The sequence below is a fragment of the Trypanosoma conorhini genome, assembly GCF_003719485.1.
Source record: "Trypanosoma conorhini strain 025E chromosome Unknown Tco_14.4_contig_00608, whole genome shotgun sequence".
Taxonomy (NCBI): Eukaryota; Euglenozoa; class Kinetoplastea; order Trypanosomatida; family Trypanosomatidae; genus Trypanosoma; species Trypanosoma conorhini.
The window spans coordinates 1-11,100 of NW_021704695.1; the positions used below are offsets into that span (position 1 = coordinate 1).

The window sequence follows — 11,100 nt, forward strand, 5'->3', positions numbered from 1 at the left end:
TCGTTCCTTTTCCTTTTCACTGTTTGCGGTTCTGCTGACGCCTTTGACCCGTACGCACCCACTTTTTTTTTTTTTGTTCTCTTGTCTTTTTGCTGGTTGCATGGAGGAGGCTCCGCGGCCGCGGCAACAGCCCCTCCCCTCCCCTCCCCTCCCCTCCTCCACACACACACCGACGGCCATTCGCAGGCATACACCCCACAGCAACACACGGACCACGCTCCCCCCTCACCCCTCCCTCCCGGACGCACCCGCGGAGGGTCGGGCACGCGGGATGCGTCGCAAACCGCAAAGAAACAAACAAAAGATCCATGACAGAACTTCACACTGCAGATTCCCTTTGCTGTTTTTTTTTGTTCTTTCTACGCCCACACACACCACCACCTTTTTCTTTCCTTCTTTCTCGCATAAGCATCACCTGCGTGGTCTAACGCACAACTACCAGGCCAAAGAAAATGAGGAAGAAGAATATTATGCCGAAGATTTTTAATATCAACCCACGGTTTGTGCTCAGGTTTGCCAAGTATCGCATTAGTTCGTTACTTCCGGCGTTCACGTGCCGCAGCGCGTTGTCCACGTCCGTGTCGATACGAAGAACCACCTCGTCCTGTTCGTGCACAAGTCGGGAAAAGTCATTGAATAGCTCACCCACCTCCACAACAGTGGCTTCCAGCTCCCGAACCGCCTCAGCGCGCTGTTTGTAGTACTGCGCATTGCTAGTGCCTGACACCAGTTGCTGCTGCTGCAGTTGATGTCGCTCCTGATCCTGAAACAATGCACTTTCGAAGGTTTGCATACGTTCACTCGTAGTAAACATATGACGCCGTTGCGCATTTTCCCTCATTGCCCGCGTTTGGTGCTGCAAGGTGGTACGAAACTCTTGTCCAGTGCGGGCGAGTCGTGTTCGCAGCGTGTCCACCACCGTGTCGTTATGCTTCGCAGAGGTTCGTACGACAGCATCGGTGTTTCCGCCTAAACTCCACAAGCTATGGGATTCACTGGCGCCTCCGCCGCCGTGTTTGGCCGCCGCTGCCTTCTGTGCGGCAAGCGCCCGCTGCTTGAGCTCCTCTAGTGTCTCCAAATCCGTTTGAAGCCGCTGCAACGACGATTTTACCATCTGTGTGAGGCCGGTGATCTCCGACGACTGGTCCTCAAACACGCTCTGCCGCTGGGTGAGCCGCGTCAGCCGCATGATGGACTCAGAGACCTTTGCAAGGTCCGCGGAAAACGCCTGGGCGAATCGGTTAAAGAGCTGCATCTCACTGCTGGAATGTAGACCCGTGTGTGGACGCAGCGGAATTCCTTCCGCCGCAACGAGGACGGTGGGGGGCGCGTCTTGCATACCCCCACCGCCCGCACCCTTCATGCCCTCGAACAGGGCGTAAAGTTCATTGGAGCGATCGCGCTCGACCACCATCCGCGCCCGGTGCGACTCCGCCGCCTGGTGTTTTAGCTACGACCCCAACGGGAACCCCTTCGCAAAGACGAGAGAAGGCGGAGCCGACGCAAGCAAGCAAGCGCCTCCTCCTTCCTCGCACCCGCACGGGTGCAGAGCAGCAGAAAGCAAGGGAGGGGGGGGGGACAAAGAGTGCACGAACAGCAAGCAGAATCCAAGATGCGTACGCACAGATGCGGATACAAGAAAAAGAAACGATCCGATGCGTATCGTCCCAGCAATGGCAAAAGCAGAAGCAGCAACAACAACAACAACAATAAAAAAAATGAATTCGCAATTTCAAGAGGCGTTCTTAGTCGGACGATGAATAATCGTCGTCCACTCTGTCACCCATAAAGTCCTCGTCGTCACTACTGGAGCTCTCCCGCTCATCGCGGGCGCGCTTGGAGGCGGCAGCCTCCGTACGGCCGTAAAAGGGATCCAACCACTTCTGCATTTCATCTTCGAGAAAAGTTTCATACGCCGTGGGCACAAAAACTAGGCGGCTATACTCCGAGCCGTGCGCGGAGGCAACGGTGCCAAAATTATCCTCCTTCAAGGCCCCCTGCTCGGCGTCGTCGGGCTTCGCCGCTCCGGGAATGCCGCCACTTGTCAGGAGAGCAGCAATCAACTTCCCCCTGTGGCGCTGGTTGAGGCGCATCACCATTTCAAACGCCGGAGCATCGCGCAGGGACACCAAGGCGCCAGGCTCGGCGCAAACGCCTTTCAACTGCGCCCGCATCACGTCCACGGAGGAGGCTAAACTGGGCGTCGTCGCCATGTGCTCACCGCCCAGCGACCCAGACGGAGGCTGAGAAACAAATCCAGCGAAACGTCGAGTGTGACCTCGCCGTCGCTTTCAGGGCTACAAAGTAAACAACCACAAAGCGGGAGAAGAAAAAAAAGAAAACAAAAGAAAACAATAAATCAATCACTATTATTATTATTATTATTACTATTTCGCTAAAACATCATCATCATTATGTATCCCCCTTCCCCTTCCCCCAGTTGGTAGCATTTTTCTACTTTTTCTTTGCTTCCTCCTCAAGCGCCCTTCCAATCGCCCATCTCGTGTCCTCTTCACCTCTCAAACTTTTCATCCCGCAAACTTTTGTACTGCAGTTATCTTTCTTTTTTCCTTTCTTTTCCTCGTCGTGGTTTACATGTAGATATCGGCACATCCCTCGCCGCCACGCTCGCGATCAACAAGCTCATTCAACAGCGCATTTCGCCTCGTCCAGAGGTAACTCTTCACCTCCTCCGCCTGTAACGCACAAAAGCGATCGTGCTGCAGAAGCATAATGGCGGATCGCTCAGTGACTTCATCCCCAACGATAGTCCGCGTCAATTCCACAGGGAGCAGGCGCTGGCGCATTTGATACTTTAGCTGATGGTATCGCGCCTCCTTATGCTCCTTATGAAAATGTTGTGCAAGCACCCCGGCGTGGAACCGCTGAAGCCGTTCGACGTCCATCCGCTCCTCCTGCTCACTCTGCTCAAACAAAAACACCTGATACGCCTGTTGCTGCTTCCAACTAAAGTAGGCCAAGTTGCGCTGCCGCTCCCCTGCTTCAAGCGCCAGCGCCTCCCGTCGTTCTCGCTCCACTTGCAGTCGTCTACTTTCAACCCACTCATGCACCTCCTCCCCTTCAATGGGCTTCCGCGCAAGCGGCTCTTCAGCAAAGACTATCGTTCGACGGTGAAGAACTTCAAAGAGAGAAACCGCCTCAAGCAGCATGGCAAAAAACTCACTTACTATCATTCTCCGCCCAAACTCCTCGGACTCCATCAGAGGTAGGGAGACGCAATGCAGTCGACTCCACTCAGGAACTCCTAGGACCCTGCCCGCAAAGCGGGAAATACCGTAAAACTCATCCCGCTCATACTCATTCAGTCGATCGCGCTCCGCCCACTCCTTTTGCAGCACCTCCTTTAGAAGTTTGCGACAAAATTCACCCTCGCGTTGCTTGAATGAGTCATAAAAGCAGTTGAAGTAGCGTCGCGGCGGGGCGCTTGGCGCCGCTCTGGGTTTTTGTTCCACGTTCCCTCCATACAACACCCGGTTTTCCTCCGCCCGCATCAAGTACCAGAAATCATCGTTCTCCGCAAGGTGTCCCCGCAGAATGTCAAAGCGGTGGTGGTGCTCATCAAAGCTGACTCCGTCCTGCATCACGGCCGCCGAGTTCACCTCGCCTCACAACAGGGCATAACAAGCGGGATGACAAAAAAAAGGGGGACCGCCAACGAAGAAGGCCACACAATGAGGAGAAGAGAGAGAAGTGCGCGCCCAACAAGGGCCACCACAGAGCAACGGGAAAGAGAAGTAAGAGGCAGGGGAAAAAACACAAAAAAAAACAGAGAAACAAACCCCAGACGCAAATAAACAAAACCCAAAGGTCAAGGGATAGAGAACACCACACAAGGGCAGAAACCGCCGGAAACAAAGGAAACGAAGGCACGATTACAACAAGTCTGCACTAGATGTTGTTTTGGTGGTTGTTTTCTTCATTTTGCGTTTCACCCCCGCCGCCACCGTTGTCCCACGCCTAGCTGAAAGAAGGGAAAAACGTGCACGCACGCACGCACGCACGCCGCTGGAGATGCCGCGACATGAGACGCGGTGCGTTGGAGATGCCGCCGCTACGCACTAGAAAGCCCCCGATGCGACCGAAACGAGCGACGGCAGGAGAATGAAACCTCCTGCCGCGCCGCAGCGGCGGAGAGCGCCTTGTCTTACAGTTCCGGCTTCCATCTGTGGCAAGACCGCTTCCAAGGCTGCTGGAGGGCCCTGCCCCGCCAACGCCGTCCGCCCCCCACCATTGGGGCCGGTACAACGGCGTCAAATGGTTCCCCTTGATACTTGCAGTTCGCTGTCGGTGGGACGAGTACCAACCAGCACAGACGGAGCAGCTCCTAGCGCCTCTGTTTGTGAGGAGCATGACGCCCTGAAACCGCGGCAATGGGACCGGCCTCGTCTGGGGCATCACGGATCCGTTCCACAACGAAGCGACCAGGAGGGTAAATCAGCCAACTCGCATCCTATTTGCTGACGGCGATTGCGGATGAAGTCCAGCCTAAACCACGACGTAAAGCACGGCTCTGTCACAGCACTTGTGTCCACCCTGACGCAGCGCGTGTCTTCCGACCCGCCGGCAGCACGGCTCCTTCCCTTGACAAAGGTGACAAATTCCACTTCCCCAACCGCCGCGGCAAGAAACCCAAACGTCGACGCCGGCGACAAAAAAAGATGATTGGATAGCGATAGCATTACCACATCCGCGAGAGCCTCCCACTCTGGAACAGAGCCTTGCCCCGTGCCCTGCTTCTCTTCTTTGCGGTGCGGCTGGAGAGAAACGACACGGGCCCCTTTTTTGAGCAGGTTTACACTAAAGTGCACTTTCGCCTCACGGTACATGGTGGCCAAAAAGAATGTCGGGGACGCAGTTGCTCGCGCAACAAAATGGTTGACACAATAGAAAAAGGATTCAACAAGAGGACGTGTTTCATGCCGCCTAAACGGACGAATATGCATCCCCACGTACTGGCGTTGTTTTAACAAGGGGTTCGACCTCATGAAGCGCACAGCACGATACATTGCGGGTCGCGCAGGAAGAAATATCAACGGCAATAATGATCGAAATGGATCCTTGGTGAACCACGCACGCACAATTGGTCTCGTGCGCTTGTTCGCGTAAAAGAGCGGAACAAAGTATTGATTGGTCCATATGTAGATGAATTTCTCATGGGAGAAGAAATCAATCTCGCTAGTTGCAGAACTGTCTTCGCATGCAAAGTGCTTCCAAAGGCTTAGCTTCTTATCACGACCTGCACGAATGTCAATTTTGGCATGGCCATCCTTAAAAACGGCAACCTCGGTTGAGTTGTCCGGCCGTCGAAACTCGTCAGGGTAGAGCTTCTCAAACTGGCTGAGAGACATGATGGGAAACAGACTGCAAAGCATAAACTCATTTTCCACACGAGGAGTGCGTTCGTTGTTGGAAAACCAAAACAGTTCCCGCAGGCTTTCGTAACGGAAGGCCTCCTGAGATGCATTCCCGTGAGCCACAAACGGGAGCAATGTGGGTCGAATGGGCGGCGACCCGGAGGGCCGCAGCGGGGTAAACCAGTCCTTCATTAGGAGCACACGCCCCGACAACAACGCCGCGAGTAGGACGCTTGTAAGCGACTGAATACGGTTCCCCAAACCGCCACTAAGCGACCAAACGATATACTTCTGGCCTACCTCGGGGTTTCCCAAGGAGACTGCCATGTGGCGACGACGGTGGGACGCAAGCGCGCCCTTAAACGCAGCATTGTAGCGCAGTGGAATTACCTCCTCCCACATCCTCTTCACCATACTGTCGCAAAAGGCCTGGTTTTCCTCCTTGCTGCCGTCACTGCCGCCCGGGGGCGGGGCCAGGTTCGGCAGCAGGGCGGAGGCCGCGTCGAGGTACGTGTCCATCCATCGCCGCGGGCTCGCCTCCACGTGGGCCTCTGCCGCCGCATCCGTGTCAGCCTCATCCAGAGACACGACCCATGCGAAGGCGCAGGCCAAGAAAAGGCTGGTCAGCAGCACGACCCGCAACCCCACCCGTCGCCGGGCGCAGAACGCCCTCGCCATGGACCCCGCTGAGGTCGCTGGAACCCCGAGAGAAATCAAAAAAAAAAAAGAACAATAAAAAAAAAGCCGTCCACGAGACCAACGAAGCGGCAGTCCTCATGCAAAAGGACCCACATAACGACAACAATAACACAAGCGGCGTGGGAGAGGAACCAGCGTCCCTGGCACCAGAACTCTGGAGCGCATTTTCAATGCCCTGTGCGGAGTCGCCGCATGCCACACTCCGGTCACGGTGTTTCAACAGACGTGAAGACAATCCTTCCGAAAGCCGATCAGCAAAGGGATAGACAAAGCAAAAACCAAACAAAAAGGAAAGAAAGAAAAAACATGTGTTGTGGCCACTGGCGTTGCGCCTGAAAAAGCACCCTGCTTTTCTTCCGTTATGCTCGTTTTTATCTTAACTTGAATGAGCGGGGGTTGGGGGGTAAAGATGTCCATTAACGAGAAAAAAAGAAGACGACAAGTCTAGGGTGGGAAAGTCCCCATCAACAAAGTTGAATGCATATTACCCACACCTCATCCACACAGAGAGAGAGCGAGAGAGAGTGACAACTATCACGGCAAAAATTAAATAAAATACATACGCACACACACACACAATGGAAAACAAGTTAAATCTATACATGTAGACTGATATCATACATACTTGCTGGGGAAGAGGACAAATTCTTAGGCCGCGTTAAATTAGATAACGCCGCAAATAAGCAATTCCGCAGGCTTTTAAGATTTTGATTCGCCGTTTCGGCGTCTAATTCTTTTCGGTGTGTGTGTGTGTGTGCGTGTGTGTGTGTGTGTGGGTGAGTGAGTGCTCCAATGCAATACTCACACGGTAGAAATGAAGTGTGTCTCGCGTATCACAGCCACGTTTCCCTCATCATCTCCAACAACTAACTCAAATGGAAAAAACTCCTCTAAATGAAAATCACTTTCATCATCGTTAATAGTATTATCATCCTCTGCGCATCCATCCTGAAGAACACACATGCAGCTCACAGAAAAGCGATGCTTATAGGTGGAGCGAGGGTGCGGGAAGCTCTGCTCAAAGTGGTACATCCAACCCTCCCGCGTGGCAACCAAAAAGTCACCGTTACGCCGCTTCAGTAATGCAAAACAGGTAACATTTTCCGTATACAATCTCACCATCCTCCCAGGACGAAAACTTGTACCCTCTGTGGAGCGAGGATTAATGCCTCTGCTATGGCTTGAAGAGTTTTGCGTCGTCGTAGATGACACCACCTCCCTACGGTGCTCTCCAATTTCCTCCAAGTCGTGCAGCAGGATATATTCCCGTAAGAGGGCACCAATACGAAGATCCCATAAAAAGACGCGTCCATCTTCACCGCCAGAAAAGACAAAGTTGCCATCCACAAGAAGCGCCGTGACAGCCTCGGTGTGTCCAACCCGCTTCCTTTGCTCTTGCTGTGCCGAATCACTACAACACGTCGCCACGCTGCCACTACTACTACTACTAGTCCGATGAGAATGCGGCCACCGAGTTGCAACCTTTGATGTGGGACTGTTTACTCGGGTGACGGCAGCCGCAAGTGCGGACGCCGTCGTTGATGGCCGCCATGGGGATGGGGGTCGTGATGGGATGGAGCGGAGTGGCTCCAGCCCCCGCGCATGCCACGAACTAACGGTACCAGCACTATCCCCAACGATAAACAGTTCATTAATTTCGTCGAAGGCAACACAGAGAAGTTCGTTAAAACTAATTCGAGTGCGACCATGCGGCTGCGCCTTGGATTGCGCCGGGTACTCCCACACAGCCAAGTGGCCGTCGAAAGAAACAGACGCAAGGAATTCATTCGGTTCCCTAGGAATCAGAGAATTAACACCACTCCCAAGCCGCGTCAATGTGGTAAAAGGACCCTCTTGCTCCACAATGCGAGCTTCCACAAGACCAGAGACGGCATTACGGTGTAGGCCTTTATGCCAAACACAGGTTGCAAGTTCTTTTCCACAGGGCCAATAACGAATGCTACCATCATCATGCCCCGTGACAGCCAAGTTCCAGCGCGTGTTGTAGTAAAAAGCTGTGACGTCGCTACCGTCATTCTCAACCCCAGGTTTCACACCGCTCTTCCTGATTTTGCACGGCGGCGCATCGAATGGGGAGACAACGCCGTCGAGCTGAAGCGGCTTGTGCGCAATGGTGGTACAAAACTCAGAATTTTTGCCAGACACATTCCCGTGGTGGTAAACGGAAAGCGGCTCAAAGGAACTTCCCCAGAAGCAAATGTCACCGTCTGCGGAACAAGATAGCACATGAATCCGACCATTGTCCTCGGTTGCCCGCAAGGAATTTTTAAACCATTCCGATTCAGGGTCAACATTTATCTCTTCGACACTGTTGCTGCTGTTGCAACGGGTGGCGAAGCGAGCTGTCTTTCTACTGGAAATGGTGCTTGTAAGCATTCGGTTAAAAGTGCTGTTGTTCGGGTCTCTGCAGATGATCTGTTCAAAGGCATCAGAAGCCCCAGACATCGTTTTGGGTCTCTTTTCGAGGTGCAGGGGAGAGTGGAGTGGGGACTCCCGCAGGAAAATCCCCACAATGGTGTCTTTGTGCGCCCTAAACTCAAGCCGCGTCTGGGCCTCAATCACCACATCGCACAACTCCAAGCCCGTGTTGCAGACAACAAAAAACGGTACAGTGATCGCCCCAGAGGGGCCCTTATCTGTCCTTGAGCCTCCGGTCAAGTCGTGTGCTTCCCCAAAAAAACACGCCACACGACGTTTGGCCTTGCCTTGCGTCTGAGCACTTATCCGTTTTCCGCCAGAAGCCTCACTACTGTAATAATGACGGGTGCCACACGGCAGTAGTCGTAGTGCCGTTTTTGGCTTCCCACTCTCATTAATCGCAGGGGATCTCCACGAGGCAAGAAACTTGTTTTCCACGTTGTCCCAAACGAACACCATGTTTCGATTGTCTAACAAAAGTAGGTAGTCTAGCGAGGTGACATACAAGACGTCTACAAACCGCAATGGCTCGCCAGCACCACCACCAGCAACAGGAGCAGCAGCAGCATCATTGCCGGAGATCAAAAAGGTCTTTTTCTGAATGTTTGCATTGTTCTGATGCTTCAGACGTCCCTTTCCAGAACCTTGCAGGTTACCTTGGGCGGCTGCTTGGGCGTTGCCACCTTTGTCCTCACCGGCTGCTACGCTCAGACTGGGGTGCATCACCACCGCCGCCACGCTCAAGCGAGTCATGTCAAGAAAACGTAACGTAGGACTATAACCCAATACTATAAACAAATTACGCTCCAACAACGGAATAATACGTGTGATGGAGCTTGTACTTTCATCTCGCACGGAATGCTGACTTCCTGGTAAACTTGCTAGCCGTGCCTCTTCACCAATGGTTTGTAATTTGCGCGTGGTGCGTAATGCTCGCGTAATAACCCCCCGATGCAGAAGTTTCATCGCCTCCTTCTCATTAGTGGCCGGTTTTAATAAGCCTCCGGCATGGGTGCTGGAGCTCATCCTAGAGGCAATAAACGTTGGAAATTGCATTGAACCTCGTCGGTTTGTACTACCCTTTCGAGACACGAGCGCTGCTGGGTCTGAAGCATGTCCTGCTGTTTTACGAAGCGCATGTAACAACCTCTTCTCCACCTGAGAAGGCTGCACAACAGGCTCCTGTGAGAAGGTCGTTCCTTTAAAACCAATGATACAACCATGCTCGCCAGTCACCAAGACATCATCCCCCTGCACAACACGCTCTGGAGAGGACCAAATATGTCGTACCCATCCGTTGCAATTAAACACTTGCTGTTCAACGTACTGCGGCGGTGCATCATGGGCAGTAATGCCCCTTAACCCCAGACACGACCATACTTTTACAGTGCCGTCAACTCCACCGCTAATCATTAATTCACAGTGTGTGGCAAGCGCACTGACCGCAGTCTGATGGGCACGGGAAATGCGCTGAGTTAAGCGCCGCGTGTGAACATAGGCGGCAAATTGCTGTGCGGGACGCATGCTTCTCGTTTCGTCGTCATGCATGTATTTTTCCCTTAGAGCTCCTCGGTACTGTTGATGCACATCCCACACAAATAAGGTGCCATCCACCCCACCAGATACCGCAAGGTCATTATGAGAGTCGTACACGAGCGAGCAAACGCCACCAACAGGATGATACCCCAGCAACGAAACACCGCGCGGGGCCTGCTCACTCATACTTCTAATAAAGTCACGCTCTTCTGTAGAGATGCCATATTCTAGAAGGTTGTTGCGCTGTTCCTCGGCAATAGTTGAAAGACTAACTGAACTTCCAAAAGAGGAACCGCCACCTACCTCACGCTCGTGATCGAGGTACGATCGCTGGGCCAGCAAGGGTAATGTTGCGTAATACCGACGATTTCTGAGATCGGTCGCGTAGACACGCAGGGTAACAAGTAAGACTGCCCCAGTATTGTACCCCCAGAGACACTCTCCCTCTTCCAGTTTGAGGTCACTTGACACGAGCCCACGAAGAGAAGGAAATGTCTTCTTCATTTCGCTCCCTTGCTGCCCCGCCCCTTGATCATCCTCGACGCGTTGGGTAGGCAGTCGCAGAAATTCAACAGCCGTAAGGTGCGAAGCAGCTGCTTCTTCAAAGACGAAGGTACCTTCGTCTTCCGCCGTCAACTGTTTTTTCGCTTTTGACGACGACGCAGCGGCAGCTCGGCGCTGCGCCTCCTCTTTTAAACGCTGTGCAACCGGACCCGGTTCCTTGATGTTGTCGCTCGGCACGGGCGGCAGCTTCACATTTTCCCTAATCAAAGTGTAGACAAGGTCGTCGTTCGCCCCACCACTGTTTTCCTTGCGTGCAAGAAAAGGAGGCAAAACGGGTTTAACCCGCGGCGAAACGGCGTCTAGCAGGGATGCCAGTGTGAGAGCTGAGAGATGGAACTTCCCTGCATGATCCCGGAGAAGCAATTCGGGAGGCACGCGCGGGTAGTACTGGCGCCGTACCACCACGGTCGAGACGGGAATCGGTACCCCGACATTGTCCTTGTCCATCCTCTCTGGAAGTGGCTGGGGAAAGAGAGGCAACCTAATA

General features: G+C 53.4%; 6 protein-coding genes across 6 annotated transcripts, besides 9 other annotated features; all 6 read right to left on the reverse strand.

The window, feature by feature from the left end:
• Positions 1 to 62: 62 nt before the first annotated feature.
• Positions 63 to 91: a microsatellite.
• A 39-nt stretch (positions 92 to 130) lies between these two features.
• Positions 131 to 157: a microsatellite.
• Positions 158 to 424: 267 nt separating this feature from the next.
• Tco025E_07640 (putative syntaxin 5) lies at positions 425 to 1,414 on the reverse strand (the record flags this gene model as incomplete). Its single annotated transcript, XM_029374502.1, has 1 exon — positions 425 to 1,414. One exon carries the CDS (start codon positions 1,412 to 1,414, stop codon positions 425 to 427), a length of 990 nt encoding a protein of 329 aa, XP_029225394.1.
• Positions 1,415 to 1,677: 263 nt separating this feature from the next.
• Positions 1,678 to 1,719: a microsatellite.
• A 26-nt stretch (positions 1,720 to 1,745) lies between these two features.
• On the reverse strand, positions 1,746 to 2,213 carry Tco025E_07641 (uncharacterized protein; the record flags this gene model as incomplete). Its single annotated transcript, XM_029374503.1, has 1 exon — positions 1,746 to 2,213. The coding sequence occupies one exon, from the start codon at positions 2,211 to 2,213 to the stop codon at positions 1,746 to 1,748; it is 468 nt and encodes a 155-aa protein (XP_029225395.1).
• A 110-nt stretch (positions 2,214 to 2,323) lies between these two features.
• Positions 2,324 to 2,359: a microsatellite.
• An 8-nt stretch (positions 2,360 to 2,367) lies between these two features.
• Positions 2,368 to 2,392: a microsatellite.
• Positions 2,393 to 2,591: 199 nt separating this feature from the next.
• Tco025E_07642 (uncharacterized protein) lies at positions 2,592 to 3,602 on the reverse strand (the record flags this gene model as incomplete). Its single annotated transcript, XM_029374504.1, has 1 exon — positions 2,592 to 3,602. One exon carries the CDS (start codon positions 3,600 to 3,602, stop codon positions 2,592 to 2,594), a length of 1,011 nt encoding a protein of 336 aa, XP_029225396.1.
• A 376-nt stretch (positions 3,603 to 3,978) lies between these two features.
• Tco025E_07643 (uncharacterized protein) lies at positions 3,979 to 4,416 on the reverse strand (the record flags this gene model as incomplete). The annotated part of the gene is made up of 1 exon (XM_029374505.1): positions 3,979 to 4,416. One exon carries the CDS (start codon positions 4,414 to 4,416, stop codon positions 3,979 to 3,981), a length of 438 nt encoding a protein of 145 aa, XP_029225397.1.
• Tco025E_07644 (uncharacterized protein) lies at positions 4,416 to 6,053 on the reverse strand (the record flags this gene model as incomplete). Its single annotated transcript, XM_029374506.1, has 1 exon — positions 4,416 to 6,053. One exon carries the CDS (start codon positions 6,051 to 6,053, stop codon positions 4,416 to 4,418), a length of 1,638 nt encoding a protein of 545 aa, XP_029225398.1.
• Positions 6,054 to 6,090: 37 nt separating this feature from the next.
• Positions 6,091 to 6,118: a microsatellite.
• A 212-nt stretch (positions 6,119 to 6,330) lies between these two features.
• Positions 6,331 to 6,379: a sequence feature (A-rich).
• A 200-nt stretch (positions 6,380 to 6,579) lies between these two features.
• Positions 6,580 to 6,602: a microsatellite.
• Positions 6,603 to 6,814: 212 nt separating this feature from the next.
• Positions 6,815 to 6,849: a microsatellite.
• Positions 6,850 to 6,875: 26 nt separating this feature from the next.
• Positions 6,876 to 11,060, reverse strand: Tco025E_07645 (uncharacterized protein; the record flags this gene model as incomplete). The annotated part of the gene is made up of 1 exon (XM_029374507.1): positions 6,876 to 11,060. The coding sequence occupies one exon, from the start codon at positions 11,058 to 11,060 to the stop codon at positions 6,876 to 6,878; it is 4,185 nt and encodes a 1,394-aa protein (XP_029225399.1).
• Between the last annotated feature and the right edge of the window lie 40 nt (positions 11,061 to 11,100).